Here is a 16,084-nt window from a genome sequence, read left to right as displayed (position 1 = left end):
TAATCATCCCCCACCTTTCTTTTCATTCTTCCTCTCTAGCTTCCACATATGAGAGAAAACACACTAACTTTGACCTTCTGAGTTTGGCTTATTTCATTTAACATAAGGTTCTCAAGTTCCACCCATTTTCCTGCAAATGCCAGAATATTTTTTTAAATGACTGTATAAAACTCTATTGTGTATATGAACCACATTTTCTTTCTCCATTTATTTATTGTTGGACACTTACGCTGGTTCCATAGTTTGACTACTGTGAACTGTGCTGCTATATAAACATGGGTATGCATGTATCTCTGTATTTTGATGACTGTAATTCTTTAGGTTAAATACTGAGGAGCAGTATAGCTGGGTCATCTGGTGGTTTCATGCTTAGTCTTTTGAGAAACCTCCATACTGATATCTCACAGTGGTTGTATTAATTTACAATCCCACCAACAGTGTAAAAGTGTTCCTTTTTCTCTCTCCTCTCCAGCATTTATTATCATTTGTATTCTTTTTAAAATTGGTTCTTCTTTTAATTATACATGATGGTAGAATACATTCTGATAAAATTATTCAAGCATGGAATATATCTTGTTCTGATTAGGATCCCATTCTTGTGGGTACACGATGGTAGGGTATTCACTTAGGTATTTTCTTTATGTACAAAGGAAAATTACGTTAGATTCATTCTACTGTCTTTCCTATTCCCATCCTCCCTCCCTTCCCTTCATTCCCCTTTGTCTAATCTACTGAACTTCTCCCCACTCCCTTTATTGTGGTTTAGTTTCCACCTATCAGTGAAAACATTTGACCTTTGGTTTTTGGGGATTGGCTTATTTCACTTAGCATGATAGTCTCCAGATCCATTTATAACATCTTGTTTGTATTCTTTTTTTTTAATATTTATTTTTTTTAGTTGTAGTTGGACACAATACCTTTATTTTATTTATTTATTTTTATGTGGTGCTGAAGGTTGAACTCAGGGTCCCACACATGCTAGGCGAGTGCTGAGCCACAACCCCAGACCATATTGTTTGTATTCTTGATGACTGCCATTCTGACTGGTGTGAGATGAAATCTCAGTATAATTTAGATTTGCATTGCTCTAATTGCTAATGATGTTGAACATTTTTTCATATATTTGTTGGCCATTTGTATTTCCTATTTTGAGAAGTGTCAGTTCAATTTATTTGCTCATTTAGTAATTGAGTTCTTTGGTTTTTTTTTTTTTTTTTTTTTTGGTGTTAAGTTTTTTGAGTTCTTTATATATATATATTTATATATATATTCTAGATATTAATCCTCTGTCAGGAGAATAGCTAGCAAAAATTTTCTCCCACTCTGTAGGTTCTCTTTTCACATTCCTAATTGTTTCCTTTGCTATGGAGTAGCTTTTTAATTTGATGCCAGCCTATTTATTAACTCGTGCATTATTTCCTGAGCTTTAGGGTCCTATTGAGAAAGTCATTGAATAGGCTGAATTCTTGATCTTGGTTTGTCTGTTGGGAGAAAATTGAGTCCTACCTAAACAATGGACATACTAAGGAATATCTGTTGGATAAGAAAATATATGCAATATTAAGAAAAAAAAGACCTCAGAAGGCAAAAGTATATTTAGAGTTCTGTTAAAACTGGTATCTGTATTCAAAACATGTGATCTCATGTACTCTTGTTTATAGTCTTTGTATTCATTTAGTCTGATATTGCTACATTAAAAATTTACCAGCTTAAATGGACTTTTGAAAATTTTTTTTCTTTTTTCTTTTTTTTTTTTTTTTGGACTTTTGAAAATTAATTGAACATTCAGAGGATCTAGAAGTTTCATTCCATGACAAATTAATACCTATTACCAGGTTAATAAGAATGTTGATTAACAACTCTTAGTGAAAACAAAAAGAAAGAAAAAACAAAGAAAAGAAAAAAAGAAGACATCTTTGTGAAAATGTTAAGCCCACAAAGTTGATGAATCTCCAGTCATTGCTGTTTTGGGGCTTCTTTCTTTCTTTTTTAATATTGTAATTATTGTTGATGGACCTTTATTTTATTTATTCATTTACATGTGGTGCTGAGGAGATAACCCAGTGCCTCACCCGTGCTAGGCAAGCGCTCTACCACTGAGCCACAACCCCAGCCCAGGGGTTTCTTATTTATGAAAATTTATGCTAGGAATTTATGTCCTGAATTAATAATATATTTGGTGTGGGTTACAGTTTTTTTTGAAAATGGTGCTTTTTAGAAGTACAAGTATTCAAATATCAGATAGATTAGGTTTCACTTTACTCATTTTTCTGATCTAAACTATCTGAAAATGATTTGATATCCATCTAAGCTATAAGTTCTGTTTTACAGCCTGATCGTTACCCAAGTCAAGTGCTCTGCTTCATTTTCTGTTGACATCATCAGTCTTTACTAGGCTAATATATGGACAATCCTTAATTCACTCCAGGGCTGGGGGTGCAGCTCAGTGACAGAGTGCTTGCCTAGCATGCATGAGACCCAGCACCACAAGAAAAACAAAACAAAACATCTTTGGAAACTTCACTGTAGGAGAGGGAAAGGGTAATACTAGGGAATGATATTGGCCAGATTATATTTTTATATCATGTACATGTTTGAATATGTAACAATGGTATGTATTATGTATAATTATAATGTGCCAGTAAGAAATACAGAAAAAAAATTCACATCACATTTCAGCTGTGCCAATAAGGGAGATTGTAGTATGCTTTATACCTCTTGATTAGAAATAAGAATTATTTTATTAATGATTATTTATGCCACTGAACATGAATAAAGAAATATGTTTAATAGATTATCATAAATTATATAGGTATTATTTTGTGATAGATGTTGTGAAAGCTTTTAGTAGGTTGAAACTTCTGGTTGATTACATATTTGAAATTATTTGTAATTAATATAATATCACAAATATATCAAGAATTTGTTCTATGTAAAATGAAAAGAAAAAGAATATTTAGTAGAGTATTAGTTTCCTCAGGAGAACACAAGTAGGATTCTTATTTTGAGATTTAATCATGTGAGGATTCATTCTTTTGAAAGGATTTTTAGAATCATGAAGGAATTGAATATTGGGAACACCTTCAAGAAATGGTCATAACAGCTCTTAGATGGATACCTAGACATCAGAACTTTTCCAACTGGAGCAAGATAGCTCTTCAAGCCTGTGCATATGAATTGTAGGCACATTTGCACCAAATTCATTGAAGAGCTGCTGAAAATTCTTATCAACACCTCTAACCAAAAGCCACACCCAAGTTACACTACCAAACAAAAGTATGTTTTGGAAGTCAGCACTGAAGAGGCAAGAATCCAGATTTGGTTTCAGAGTCACAGAGCTAGGCACTGATTCCAGATAATGCCAGAATTTAAGGAGGCTTTGGAATCAAGCCAAGGCCCTGGGTGAGATGACCTTTGGGAACAGATTCAGAGGTCAGACAGTGTTGTGCCACCTACAGCCCCTCAGCTGCACACCCTCATCAAGGCCTTCACGGACAACCCCTACCCTGGGATTCATTCCAGAGAACAGCTTGCTAAGGAAATCAGCCTTCCTGAGACCAGAGTCTAAATTTGGTTTCAAAATAGACCTAGTGTGCATAGAAAAAGAGAACCTGATGAATCCTTCCAACAGCTTCAGGGACAAGGTCTCCGTCACAGATCAAGGTATAGAAGACACATAAAATGGCACCAACTTGAGCCCTTGTGATCCAGTCACTTCCCAAAAGCCCCACCTCTGAACACTACTGCAGGACCCAGCCTTCAACACAGAGCATTTGGGGAAACTTTCAGATCCAAACTATAATGGTAACATTGTTGCTGGTAGCCAATTTCCTTCACAAACTGAAAAGTACTTTGGCATTAGTGGAAGTAGGGCAGAATTAGTTCTGGTTCTACCTGATAGACACATTGCCAGTATGCTTCATCCTCTGCCCTCTCTCAGTTCCTGTTAACCATCTGTGTGGAGTTTAAAAGTGTTTAAGAGAAGACAGAAGCAAGGCTGATCCCCAAGAGCAAGGCAGGAAGCTTGTATTCTGAAATATGTATGTGGAACAGTGTCTTATTCAGGCCAGAAGCAGAACTTAACTCTGAACTCAGTTTGGCTAGATGTCCTGCCACCTGCATCAGTGACCTACTGAGAGTCAGCAGTCATCACCAAGGTGCCAGGAGATGCACTTGGAAATTACTACCGAGGAAGAATTGGATCCTTCTGGCTTATTCAACAGAAAAGTCCAGTGGCACCAGGTTGGCCAGCAACTTAAGTTAGAACATGGTGAACATAGAGACAAATCCAGCATATTTGATATCATCACCCTGGTCCCTAAGGCTTTTAAGTCTTTCTGGGAGTGTCCCCTCCTGATGGGACTTTAAGCCAAGCCTTCTGGAGAAGATAAGAGATTATAAACAGGACTTCAGGAGGCAGAGACAGGCACCAAAGGCCCCACACAGTCCTTCTGATCCAGCCTGGCTTTGGAGTTCATCAGACCTTGAGACAAAGAAAATAAACTTAGTAATTAAATAATTTTTCAGTAATTACGATAAAGACTGATTCAGGCAAAAATCATTAAGTGACATTAATAATCTTAAAGTCAAAATTTGAAGAACAAGGTGTACACCATCTGGAAGAATTTCCTCACTCATTTTTTTGATAAATAAAAATTGAATATTAAAAAAAGAAGGAAATGGTTATACCATATAATAGGAGTCTTGGTCAGACTCTGAAGCAAGAAAATAATTATTTTTTTCATTAGTAAGTTTAGGTGTATCTTTGTTTGGGTTTGGGTCTCCTTCATTATAAATTGCTAATCTGGTCTGATAATCAAATTAATCTGTGTCAGGTATTTTTACTCAGCATTTTCATTTTCTTCTCCAGCAAATACTAGCTGTGGGCTACCTCTGAAAATGCTCCGGAAGACACCCATTTATACCTGTGGCACATACCTGGTCATGCTGGTCCCACCTCCAGGGGGATCAGGCAGCTCAGCCACTCGTTCTCTTTTTGGTGGAACAAGTGGCTTGTCATCTTTAAAAAGTAAGTGGATTTCATTTATGACATGTTCCCTGATTTATCTCAAACTCTGAAATTTAAGACTTTCTTATTAATTAGTTTAAACTACTCTGTTAAACACTTTTTTTGCAATAACTCTGATAACACAAAATAATAATTATCAATGTCATTATACGTCAGGAGAAAATTTTAAATATCTAATGTTTAAGCTTATTATAAATATGTTTTTATTTACTTATTTATTTTTGGTGCTGGGGATTGAGCCTTATGCATGCAGAGTACCTCATGCCCCACATCTACTTATGCTAGACATCTTTCATATGCTTATTGGCCATTTGAATATCTTCTTTTTTTAAAAAAAATTTATTTTGGTACCTGGGATTGAAACCATGGGTGCTTGATTACTGAATATAATCCCCAGCCCGTTTTAAAATATTTTATTTTGAGACAGGGTCTCGCTAAGTTGCTGAGGCTGGCTTTGAACTTGTGATGGGTTCCAGAGCCGCTGGGATTGCAAGTGTGTGCCACTGCTCCCAGCTATGTGTGTCTTCTTTGGAGGAATATCTATTCAAATGCTTTGTCCATTTTTAAATCGGGCTATTTGTCTTTCTGCAGGCCATTAATCCTATTAAACTTTTTTAGTCTCCTTAGCATGTTTTTTCATTCTGTTGAAATTGGCCCCAGTTGATTAAAGCAGGTCTAAATGGTGCCATGTTTTTTCAGGAGGGTATAGTTGACACAGTGATTCTGTTTTAGCCCAACAAATCGGTAGATGCTTAAATTCCCTCTGTGCCATGTTCCACATTGGTTATTATGAGAGCTGCTCAGTACAAGGAAGAACTGGTGTTTGCCTTTAGGAGCTCCTAGTCTAGTCAGGAGAAATCGTAGAGATGTGTGAAACAACTAGAAGATGGTAGATGGTGCTGTCTCACTGCTCAAAGCATGGGGAGCAGATGTACATGCTGCAGAATCAAAGAAGGGATCATGGTGGAGTGGGACAGGAAGGAGAGACTCCCTGAGGTCTTGAGTGTCAAGCATGGAAAACAGGTATTACTCATAGAAGTAGTCAAGTGGAGGGAAAGCAAATATGCACAATGAAAAAGAGATTTGGGGGAAGATAATTTTGTTGGTGTGCAGGGTGGAATAGTAGAAAATAGAGAAGAAAGAGTATAGATTAGGGTATCAGTCAAATCAGATGGATGAGGATCTGGATCACTAAGGTGATGGGAACAAGAAGAAGAAACACATTCAAGAGACACAGTGCCAGAATTTTATGTTCTAAAATAGGGAAGAAAACAGGATGTCACTACTAGTAACAAACACCTAGGTTTCATGTTTTAAACTCATCTTCACAGTCAGTGTCAAGTAGTTACTTTTATTGTTATCTCCACTTTATAGATGAGGACCCTGAGAGGTTCAGTAACTTTCCCAGGGTCACCCAGAAGTGGTAGAGCTAGTATTCAAACCCAAAAACCTGAAGCCATTGCTTTCCAACACTCCTCCACCCTGTGTTAAGGGTAGAGGCTTAAGTGCCTGCTAGTGTCAAAATCTGACTTTGAAGGAGAGCAATTGAGCCATTGTGTGTCTACCAGCCATTACTGAGCACCAACTTAAAAGTGAAGCTTCTTGTGAATGTTGCTGCCTGTGAGATTAATAATCATAACTACTCATGCAGTTGCCCTTTTGATAATCCATGTTGAAAAAACTTTCATGAAGTAGTTACTATTTTAAAAACACTTTAAAAAACATTTCATTATAAATTTTTGTTTGTTTATTTTTGTGGTTTTGGGGACTGAACCCAGGGCCTTCAGTAGGCTAGGCAGGTGCTCTACCACAGAGTAGCATCCCTAGCCTTTCTGATCTTATTTTGAGAAAGGCTACAAAGTTGTCCTCAAACTTGTGGTCCTCTCCATCCTCCCCAGTACCCAGGACCATTACTGGGTGTGCACCATGCCCAAATGAATTTTAAATTTATGAAGATATTGTGGTGATGGTTTATTTTAGTGGTCTTGCATATTTTCTGCCTCCTCATTGTTATCACCAGTAGAAAACAACAAAAAAGGTGTGATTTTAATAAAAGTCTTTGTATTAGCATTTCATTGCCATGACATAGACAACTTTACGGAGGAAAGGTCTACTTTGATTCACCATTTCAGGGGCTCTAGTCCATGATTAAATGGCTCCATTGCTTTGGGTCTGAGTTGAGGTAGAACATCTTGGTGGAAGGGCATGGCAGAGGAAAGAACTCAGCTCATCGTAGCCAGGAAGCAGTCAGAAAGGGACTAGAGACAAGATAAAGTTCCCAAGGGTATACCCCCACTGACTTTCTTCCTCCCTGCTGTGCCCCACTATGTTCAGTTTCTATCACCTCCCAGTAGTTCATTCAGTCATCAGTGGATGAATCCACTGGTGTGGTCAGAAGCCCTCAGGATCCAGTCATTTCCTACAAGCTCCACCTGTGGGGCTAAGACTTCAACACACAAGTCTTTGGGGGACACTTCATCTGCAAACTCTTACAATCTTTGAAAAGTAGTCTTTAGGCTCATTAAATAGCTTACTGTTTGTTTCCAAAGTCCTAGCCTCCAGCTTGGTGTATAATATTTTGGATGGTCAGTTCACAAGTCGTGCGGATCTCATAGATGCTGCTGGAAGTTCACTGGGGCGTGGTGCTCTTGTACCAGGATTGGGTAAGAAATAAATGCACATGTTTCCTTAGAAAATTCAAGGGTTCTGCAATTTGGAAATATCTTGTCAATTCCTGTGGCATTCTAGTTTTTCTGAAAAGAATTTTAATACTACTCTTTAATTTGAGGAATTAATACAAGAAATTGCCATGTGTAAAATTTTCTGCATAAACTGCTATTGAAGATACTGTCTCTTAGGTTGTATGATGATGCCTACAACAAATTCTCAAAGTTTCTGCCATAAAAAAGTTCCTGTTAAGAATATGCTTAGTAGAGAACGAACGTGATGTAATATGTTGCATTATTTTCTTTGTTTGGGTCCTAGGAAGCTCATGTCTAAGTTTTAGGCTTAATTACTAAGGCTTTTTTTTTGTATGTATTGTTAGTTGGTCCTCTTTTTACCTAGGTTTTTAATGTAAGCCACTTAAACCCTTTTTGGAAGTAGGTCACATGTAAATCAGTTGCTAAGAACTATATGCTTTGCAAGACTTATTCCTTCTCACATAGGAGTTAAGCAAAACTGAAAATTAAATTCTGGCCTCTTGCTGAGTCCCAGTCTAGTGCTTTGCCAAGGAAATCTGTGAGAGCAGAGATGTGGTTGTCAGCATTAGAATCCTTACCCTTCCATTCTTTAGCAGTGCTTGTAAGAAACATGTGTACAGGCAGCTGGCTATACAACAACTAAATAATGTCTGTACTCCACAGGCGCCTGTTATGATACAGTGAACAACATGCTGTGGACATGCTCAAATGATTACATTGATCAGTGGTGTAATCCTGGGAATCAAGCCTTCCATTATGTGTGCCAGAGGCTGGGAGTCAGCCACATCATCACTGAGCCTAAAGGTGAGGCGCACTCTTGGTCCTGCACTAAGATCCCACCCACAGACTGCAGCAGCACCTAAGTAGGTAGGGACATGGAGCACTGACAAATGCATCCCAGCCTCCCCTTGGAACTGAGGAACCCACAATCCTTTGTTATCTTGATCCTGAAAGGCTGGTTTATGCTTAAATAAGTATGTAAATAAATAGAGGTTTTGAAGTAGTCCATAGACTTTTTCAAAGAGAAATCCATATGTCCCTCCATTGTCAGAACTTTAGTGTAAGAGTTTATTATTGTATTTGGCTTGGAATTATATGCTGTTATAATGCTTTACATTGATAACAACTTATTCATACCTAAACTTAGATTTACCAATGAAGGATCTTTGTTTCTTAAAATTCTTAATATTCACTTAAAATCTTGTGACTTTAAAGTCAGCTAGATTGGTGTGGAGGAATGAAGAGCTCAGCAGTTTCACTCCCCATAAAGCAATCCTAAAACAGACAAATTTGTTAAAAACAACCAGACTCTGGAAATTGGTCAAAGACACACCAAATTGAGAAGTGGCTCCAGTCCTGTGGTGATCTTAGCTGGAACTGCTCCCATCCCCCATTCAAGTTTGTTCAGCACAGCAGTCCTGGGGGAAGGGGCAGACTGTGAAAAGCAGCAGTTTTGCTGCCAGAGGGGCTGACTTGATTTGGAGCAGAGCAGAGAAAATCTCACACCAGTAGTAGTAGTAGCTTTGGTGACACACAGAGAAGGCCAGTGGCTCAGCTTAAATTATGACCCTGGTTAGCACAAGCAGCAGATCAGCATGCTAGCTAGAAATTTAGTAGTGAGGTTTGGGGACCTTGACAAGCTCCTTGCACATCTACACAGAAGAGGGCTGGGAGAGGCCCAACTGTTCAGATGTCTCAGCTCAATATGAGCCTACATTGATACACAGAGATGTGAGATGTCCCAGCAGAAAGTAGAAACTGGATGGAGTGTAACACGGCCTGAACTTTGATGCCTTCTTGCAAAATACATAGCTCCATTCAGGATGGAAGTGTTACTGGCTCAAGGCTCACGGTACCAGTTGTTGGTTGACAACGAACAGGGGTATCCCCTGGGAAGCTAGACTTAAAATTCAAAACAAGGGCTGAAGATGTAACTCAGTGGTAGAGCACATACTGAGCATGCACAAGGCCTTGGTTTCAATCCCTAGAACCTAAATAAATAAATAAATAAATAAGATAATAAAAATAAATGAAAAAAGAAAGAAGGCTTTCAAAAACGACTCGAGCAGAGAAATCAGTAAACATACACTGCAGGGAAATGCATATTGTACTTAGCACATGTAGTCGTTAAGCAGCCGTAATACATATATGTCTGAAGAACTGAAGGGAACCATGTCTGAAAAGATTAAAATATGATACTATGACTGAACAAGCAGAAAACTTCAATAAAGAAATTATTTAGGACTGGAGCTGTAGGTCCGTGGCGGAGCACTTGCCTAGCTTGGGGGTTAATTTCAAACATCAAAAACAAACAAACAAACAAACAAAAACCAATCAAACAAAATCAAAAAGAAAAAAGAAGAAAATGGAAATTCTGGATTTAAAAAGTAGAGAGACATTCATTAGAGTAGCTCAGCAACAGATTTGAGTTGGTGGGAAAAATAATCAGAAAACTTGGAACAAAGAATGCATATCAGTTTGGGTTTGTCTGATGTTTTCTCATGATTAAACTGAGGTTGTGGATATTGGGGAAGAATTACAACAGAGCTGATGTTCTCTTCACGTTACATTATATTCCAGAATACATGTTAACTTGATTTATTACTAGTGATTTTTAAATTGATCACCTGGAGCTGGGGCTGTAGCTCAGTGGTAGAGCTCATGCCTAGCACGTGTGAAGCCCTGGGTTGTATCCCCAGCACTGCAAAAAAATAAAATTGATCCTTTTGTTTAAGTAATGTCTACCAGGCTCTTCCACTGTGAAGTTACTGCTTTTCACTTTCCATATGCATTATTAGAAGTAAGTTTTTAAGTCCAGACCACCCTCAAGGGAAGAGGAACTAAGGTCCACCTCCTAGAAAGAATATTATCAGAGAATTTGTGGACAAATATCCTAATCATTACCATAATTAATAAATATTTAAGGGCTGGGGTTGTGGCTCAGTGGCAGAGCGCCTGCCTTGCATATGTAGGGCATTGGGTTTGATCCTCAGTACCACATAAAAATGAATAAATAAAATAAAGGTATTGTGTCCATCTACAACAACAAAAAATTTTTTTTAATTTTGAATCGTGTTTTATGGTATTCAAATTATATCTTCAGAAAGCTGTCCCCCCTCCCACCAAAAAACAAACAAACAAACAAACAAACCAAAAAAGCAACCAACCAGCCAAACAAAAAATAGCAAAAGAAGAGAGAGTCACCTATTTATTAGTGGCTCCCAAGTCTCTCGCCTACACTCCAGACTACACATTCACCTTTACTTGGTCATCTAGTAAGCATTTCCATCTAAACATGTCAAAACAAACTCCCTACTTCTCTCTTTCTCAAAATCTGTACCTAGAAGTCTTTCATATATTGGTATATGGATTCCCATTCTCTCATATGCTCAGACTGAAATTTTAATTTTTCACTTATTTATAACTATATTGTAAGGTAATGTATAAAAAGCATTTAGCCCATTGCCCAGCATAAAAAAAAAAGGCTCAGTGAGTGGTAACTACTTCTGTTCTTAAAGAATTGAAATTCCCAAGTGTTTTCACCCCTGCACTCTGTGGTGGAACACTCTGTTCTCCAGCAGCAGTGGAAGAGACAGGAGCCAAGTAGTCTTTCCTGATTGATGTGCACGCATGCTCTGTTCCTCAGGGGCCATCTATAGTACATCTTTCCTCACCGAGTCTATATCTTCTCTTCTAGAAGAGGCTATAACCACAAATGAGGTTATAAACCAGTTACTGCACCACGTTGGTGCCATGTGCATACACCAGCTCAATCTCTTGGCCACCAACCCCAATCTTCCCATCACAAGTGTCTTGGGCAAGCAGCATCCAATTGAAGCCCACCATCTGAGCAGCATTTGTGACATCATGGAGAAGGCCATGGTTAACGGAGATACCTGTATCATACGCTGCATTCTCGTTGTCTTTCAGGTAAATAACACTGATGTGAGGTAAGAAAGTGGTAGAGAAAAAAACACAAACCTCAGCTTTAGCCAGCTAATTTCTACCAGAGTAAGAATTCAATAACATTCCTGTTTTGCATTTTGCCACTTTTTAGTCATATAATTAGAATCATATTCATTTCACTGCAATTAACAGAATATTGCTATATCTAGCTTATTGCAATTAATATATGTAAAATATTTACTATAATTATACCTTTACCCAAGAGATAGCAGTTAATAATCTACCCAGTTGTCTACTTATAAGAGTATCTAAATGTGATTTCTTCAGGAGAATAATTTTATCCCCAGTAGAATGAACACTTTTAGACATACCCCTTCTGTTTCTGTAGGTGGTGTTTAAATTTTTCTTCAGCCCACAAACTGAAAGGAACCGAGACATCATTCGACGGTCAGGACTGCTTCTATGGCAGTTGTTGATGGCACCAAAAGATCAAATCTGTCCTGAAATTCAGAAGGAAGTCTGTCTTGCCATCAGGTAAACAGCAAATCCTTTTCTTAGTGCTCTCTGCAAAATTATCCTCCTGCAAGGCTTTGCATTCTTTCCTGCAAGCTGTTAGCAGCCCAGTCTTGGTGCATTGGGAATGATATATAGATAGGGATTTGAGCTAGTCCTTCTGGGCCAAAGGCAACTGTGCACCTACATTTCTTCATCCCACCTTTTGAACCTTAAAATGAAAACAAAATCCCTGTAAGTGGACAGTGTGTTGCAATCAGACGTTCCCATTGGAAGTGTTGCAGTGTGGTTAGGAGTAGCTTTGGCAACCAGCAACCTTAGGTTCTAGTCTTTTCTCCATCCCTTACTCACTGAGACCTTGGTTTGAAGCTTCCATTTTCTCAGCTATTCAACGGGTTTAAAAATAGTACCCATTGTGGGGTCCAGTGGCACAGGCCTAAAATCCCAGCAGCTCCCTAGGCTGAGGCAGGAGGATCGTGAGTTCAAAGCCAGCCTCAGCAAAGGTGAGTTGCTAAGCAACTCAGTGAGATCCTGTCTCTAAATAAAATACACAATAATCCTGGGGATGTGGCTCAGTGGCTAAGTGCCCCTAAATTCAATCCCTGGTACCTCCCCTCTCCCCAAGTACCTACTAGCTAGATGAGTTGGTGTACCCCTGCAATCCCAGCAACTCAGGAGACTGAGGCAGGAGAATCACAAGTTCAAGGCCAGCTTTGGCAACCTTGACTCAAAGTGGACAAAACAAATAAAAACATCTATTGTCTAGGTTTGTGAGGTTCTCATAAGAGAAGGCCTGATGTAAGTTATGTCAACCATATTGACCTTTATTAACCTGATTAAAATCTTGTGAATTTATTGACCATTTTCTATTGTCATTTAACCTTTTTTTTTTTTTTTTTTTAATTTGGTGAACTTTTTATCTAAGAGGGTAGCCTTAATGTCACCAAGTCTGGTTTAGTAACCAAGAGAGAACTGAGTGGTTGGTTTGAAAGAGTCATATGGTAGGGGTGAGCACAGAGGGCAAGGAATTCTTTTTCTTCCATGGTAGATTATACTTCAGATTGTTTTCTGTTGAGCATTAAGTCAGTATTTGAAATCTGGTGCCATGTTGGGCACAGTGCCACATGCCTGTAATCCCTGCAGCTCAGGAGGCTAAGGCAAGAGGATCATCAGTTCAAGACCAGCCTCAGCAACTTGGCAAGGCCCTAAGCAACTTAGCAAGATCCTGGCTCAAAATAAAAAATAAAAAAGGGCTGAGAATGTGACTCAGTGGTTAAGTGCCCCTTGGGATAAGTCCCCAGTACAAAAAAGAAAAGAAAAACATCTGGAGCCATGAGGAAGATTGTGGAGGTGATGGGTATATTCACTGCTTTATTTAGGGTGGTTCTATAGGTATATATGCATGTCAGAGTTATTAAATTGTGCACTTTAAATATGTGTACATCATGTCAAACTTCAATAAAAAAAGAATAAGGAAAAATTCTTATACCATTTGTCATTCTATGCTTCCAGCCTTTTTGGAAAAACCAAGAATCCTTTTCTTGAGTGATGGGGAGAAGGGGCACTCGAGACACAATCTGTTCTATAACTGGCTCAACTGTACTGATTTTTCATCGCTTACCAGTTCTACATGGCACCTCACACAAGTTGTCATGTTAGTAATTCACAGACAGAAGGAGGAGAGGGATCCTGTTTTTCAGGGAAGAGATTGGACTAAATCATAACAGTGAATTTAGGTTCAAATGCTGTTTTAGTAATGAAAATTAAAAATAATTTAAAATGCTTACTTCAGATATATGTAATCAGGATATTTTTTCTTTTTTCTTTTGTGGTCTAGGGATCAGACCCTAGGCTTCCCACATGCAAAGCAAGTGTTCTGCCACCAAGCTACATCCCCAGCCCTCAGTTTTATGTAATCAAACTGTCACCTTTAATAAAAAGAAAAAATTTAATATTTAGAGATTCTAAACATTTGTTTAAAAACTTTTTGACTTTTCTGTCATTTCAGCTCTGGTTTAAATATCTTGTACCCAGGCGAAACTGAAATCAATAACTTACTTAAGTTGGTCTTAACAGAAGGTGAGAATTATCTGTTAAATTATCCTTGAACAACTATTCTTTTTTATCCCTAAGGAAACAACTGGATGATAAGATAATAGATTCTTATTTCTTATCTGTTATCATATTTTAAAAATGTATTTGCATAGATACCAACACCTTAGCCAGACTGAAAGCAGAAATCATGTTTTATGTATTTTTTAGCTTTATAAGCCCATCTGTTTCCAAGGCTTAACTTCATATATCAGGCTGTAGATATTTACCAATTAAAAATAATGATTTTGGGGTGATTTCTAATTATTTTTTCACACATTAAATCCAACTTTTCAAGTTGGACTGAACAATAATAACAAAGGTATGTTAAAGATACTATGCATTTAAAAACAAAATTAATTGGAGGAATTACAAATCACACTTCATGATAGATCAAGAAGGTAGTCACACTTAAATCAAGAAGCTCTGGCTAGAAACAGTTTCCAGTTGGTTGCAATGTAGTTTTGCCTCTGTTGTTTTATATAAATCTGCCATACCTGGTGCCCCTTGGTGGTTGACTTATACTTTGTTTAAAAACTTTTAAAAAATAACATCAGTTTTCTAAGTGCTGTTTATCAGGGTACTTTATGGAGTTTTGTTGTGTGTTAGGAGAGAGAAACAGTGGACTGTCCCAGCTTCGAGATGTGATCCTAACCAATTTAGCTGAACAGCTACAAAACAACCGATTTGGCAGTGATGAAGATGATCATTACAGGTGACACCAGTTATGTTATTCTGCTAGTCTCTTCTTTGTGTTCTTCTGAATACTTAATTTAAATGTGTTTGATCAGTGTTTGTCTCTAGTTATAGCTAATGGGGTCATTAGCATGTTAAACCTGAAAAGACTGGATCAATTGAAAGATAACAAATTCTACAGTTGTCCTAAGAACTGATAATAGGACATGTAAGTTGTATTAGTAAAGTAATTTGGGCCCAGGGAAAGTACTTAATAAAAATACGAGTGGAACTCATTCCAAAAACCTTAGTGGAGAAGCGGTGCAAATTGATGAACTATGAAAGAAGCTATGTGTGTTAGAGCTGGGGAGAGGGAATGAGATGTCATTTTTCTGTGCTATTTATAAAATACTTTGATTAGGTGATTGGGTACCATTTTGCTATGTTTGGCTTAGATATTACCTAGTTGCTAGCATTGTTATTTAATAAGATGATTTGCTTGCATAGTCAATTAATTTTGTATCTTGTATTTGTTATCTCAGACCAATTATATAAAAGTTATCCTTTTACTAATAAACCATCAAAATTTTATTGTTACATTTCTCCTGCATTTTAAAGACTAAATGATGAACTTTTACACTACATTCTGAAGATTGTTGTACGAGAATCCTGTATTTTAATCACCAAGTGCCAAACTGTCTCTAAAGATGATTTTCAAAAGCTCCTTTCAACTGTGCCTGTAAGTAAAAATGTATTTACTGAAAGCACAATTATATCAAATGTCCCTGTTTTCATTTTACTGTACTGAGAGGTGTGTGTGGACACACAGTCACTTTACAAAGATAGACTGAAAATAATTTATGAAAGTCAGTGAATGACTGTTCTTATCCTAGAACTATAGAACTAGAAAAATCCACTTGAAGTGCTTTTTACTAAGACTTCATTACAATTTATGGCTTGATGCAATAAACTGTTTGACTGAATTTGGGGGTTTTTCTTTTATCTAATGAGGGTCCCCCTTCCTCAGTAGTTTAGCATTGTTTTCTAAACTATTAGTGTTTTGCAGAGACTGATAGGAACTAAAAGGTTTTTAAGGGTTTGTGTAGAGTCTTCTATGGGAGATGGCGATGGGGAAAGAAGAAGTATTAAGAGGAAAGATTTGTTTGAA

General features: G+C 37.6%; 1 protein-coding gene across 1 annotated transcript in view; it reads left to right on the top strand.

Annotated features, from left to right (window-relative positions):
* The window catches only part of Hectd4 (HECT domain E3 ubiquitin protein ligase 4), a 176,344-nt gene that overhangs the window by 74,032 nt on the left and 86,228 nt on the right, over positions 1–16,084 (top strand). Inside the window, exons 10-17 of the mRNA XM_015505175.2 lie at positions 4,871–5,029; positions 7,579–7,692; positions 8,395–8,535; positions 11,429–11,661; positions 12,026–12,171; positions 14,159–14,229; positions 14,851–14,956; positions 15,535–15,655. Coding sequence (XP_015360661.2) covers positions 4,871–5,029; positions 7,579–7,692; positions 8,395–8,535; positions 11,429–11,661; positions 12,026–12,171; positions 14,159–14,229; positions 14,851–14,956; positions 15,535–15,655 — 1,091 coding nt within the window. The remainder of the gene's footprint in view (positions 1–4,870; positions 5,030–7,578; positions 7,693–8,394; positions 8,536–11,428; positions 11,662–12,025; positions 12,172–14,158; positions 14,230–14,850; positions 14,957–15,534; positions 15,656–16,084) is intronic.

The sequence above is a fragment of the Marmota marmota genome, unplaced genomic scaffold (genome assembly GCF_001458135.2).
Source record: "Marmota marmota marmota unplaced genomic scaffold, marMar, whole genome shotgun sequence".
In the NCBI taxonomy this organism is placed as follows: Eukaryota; Metazoa; Chordata; class Mammalia; order Rodentia; family Sciuridae; genus Marmota; species Marmota marmota.
The sequence above is the reverse complement of the archived record's forward strand: the minus strand, read 5'-3'. Positions and strand labels throughout refer to the sequence as shown.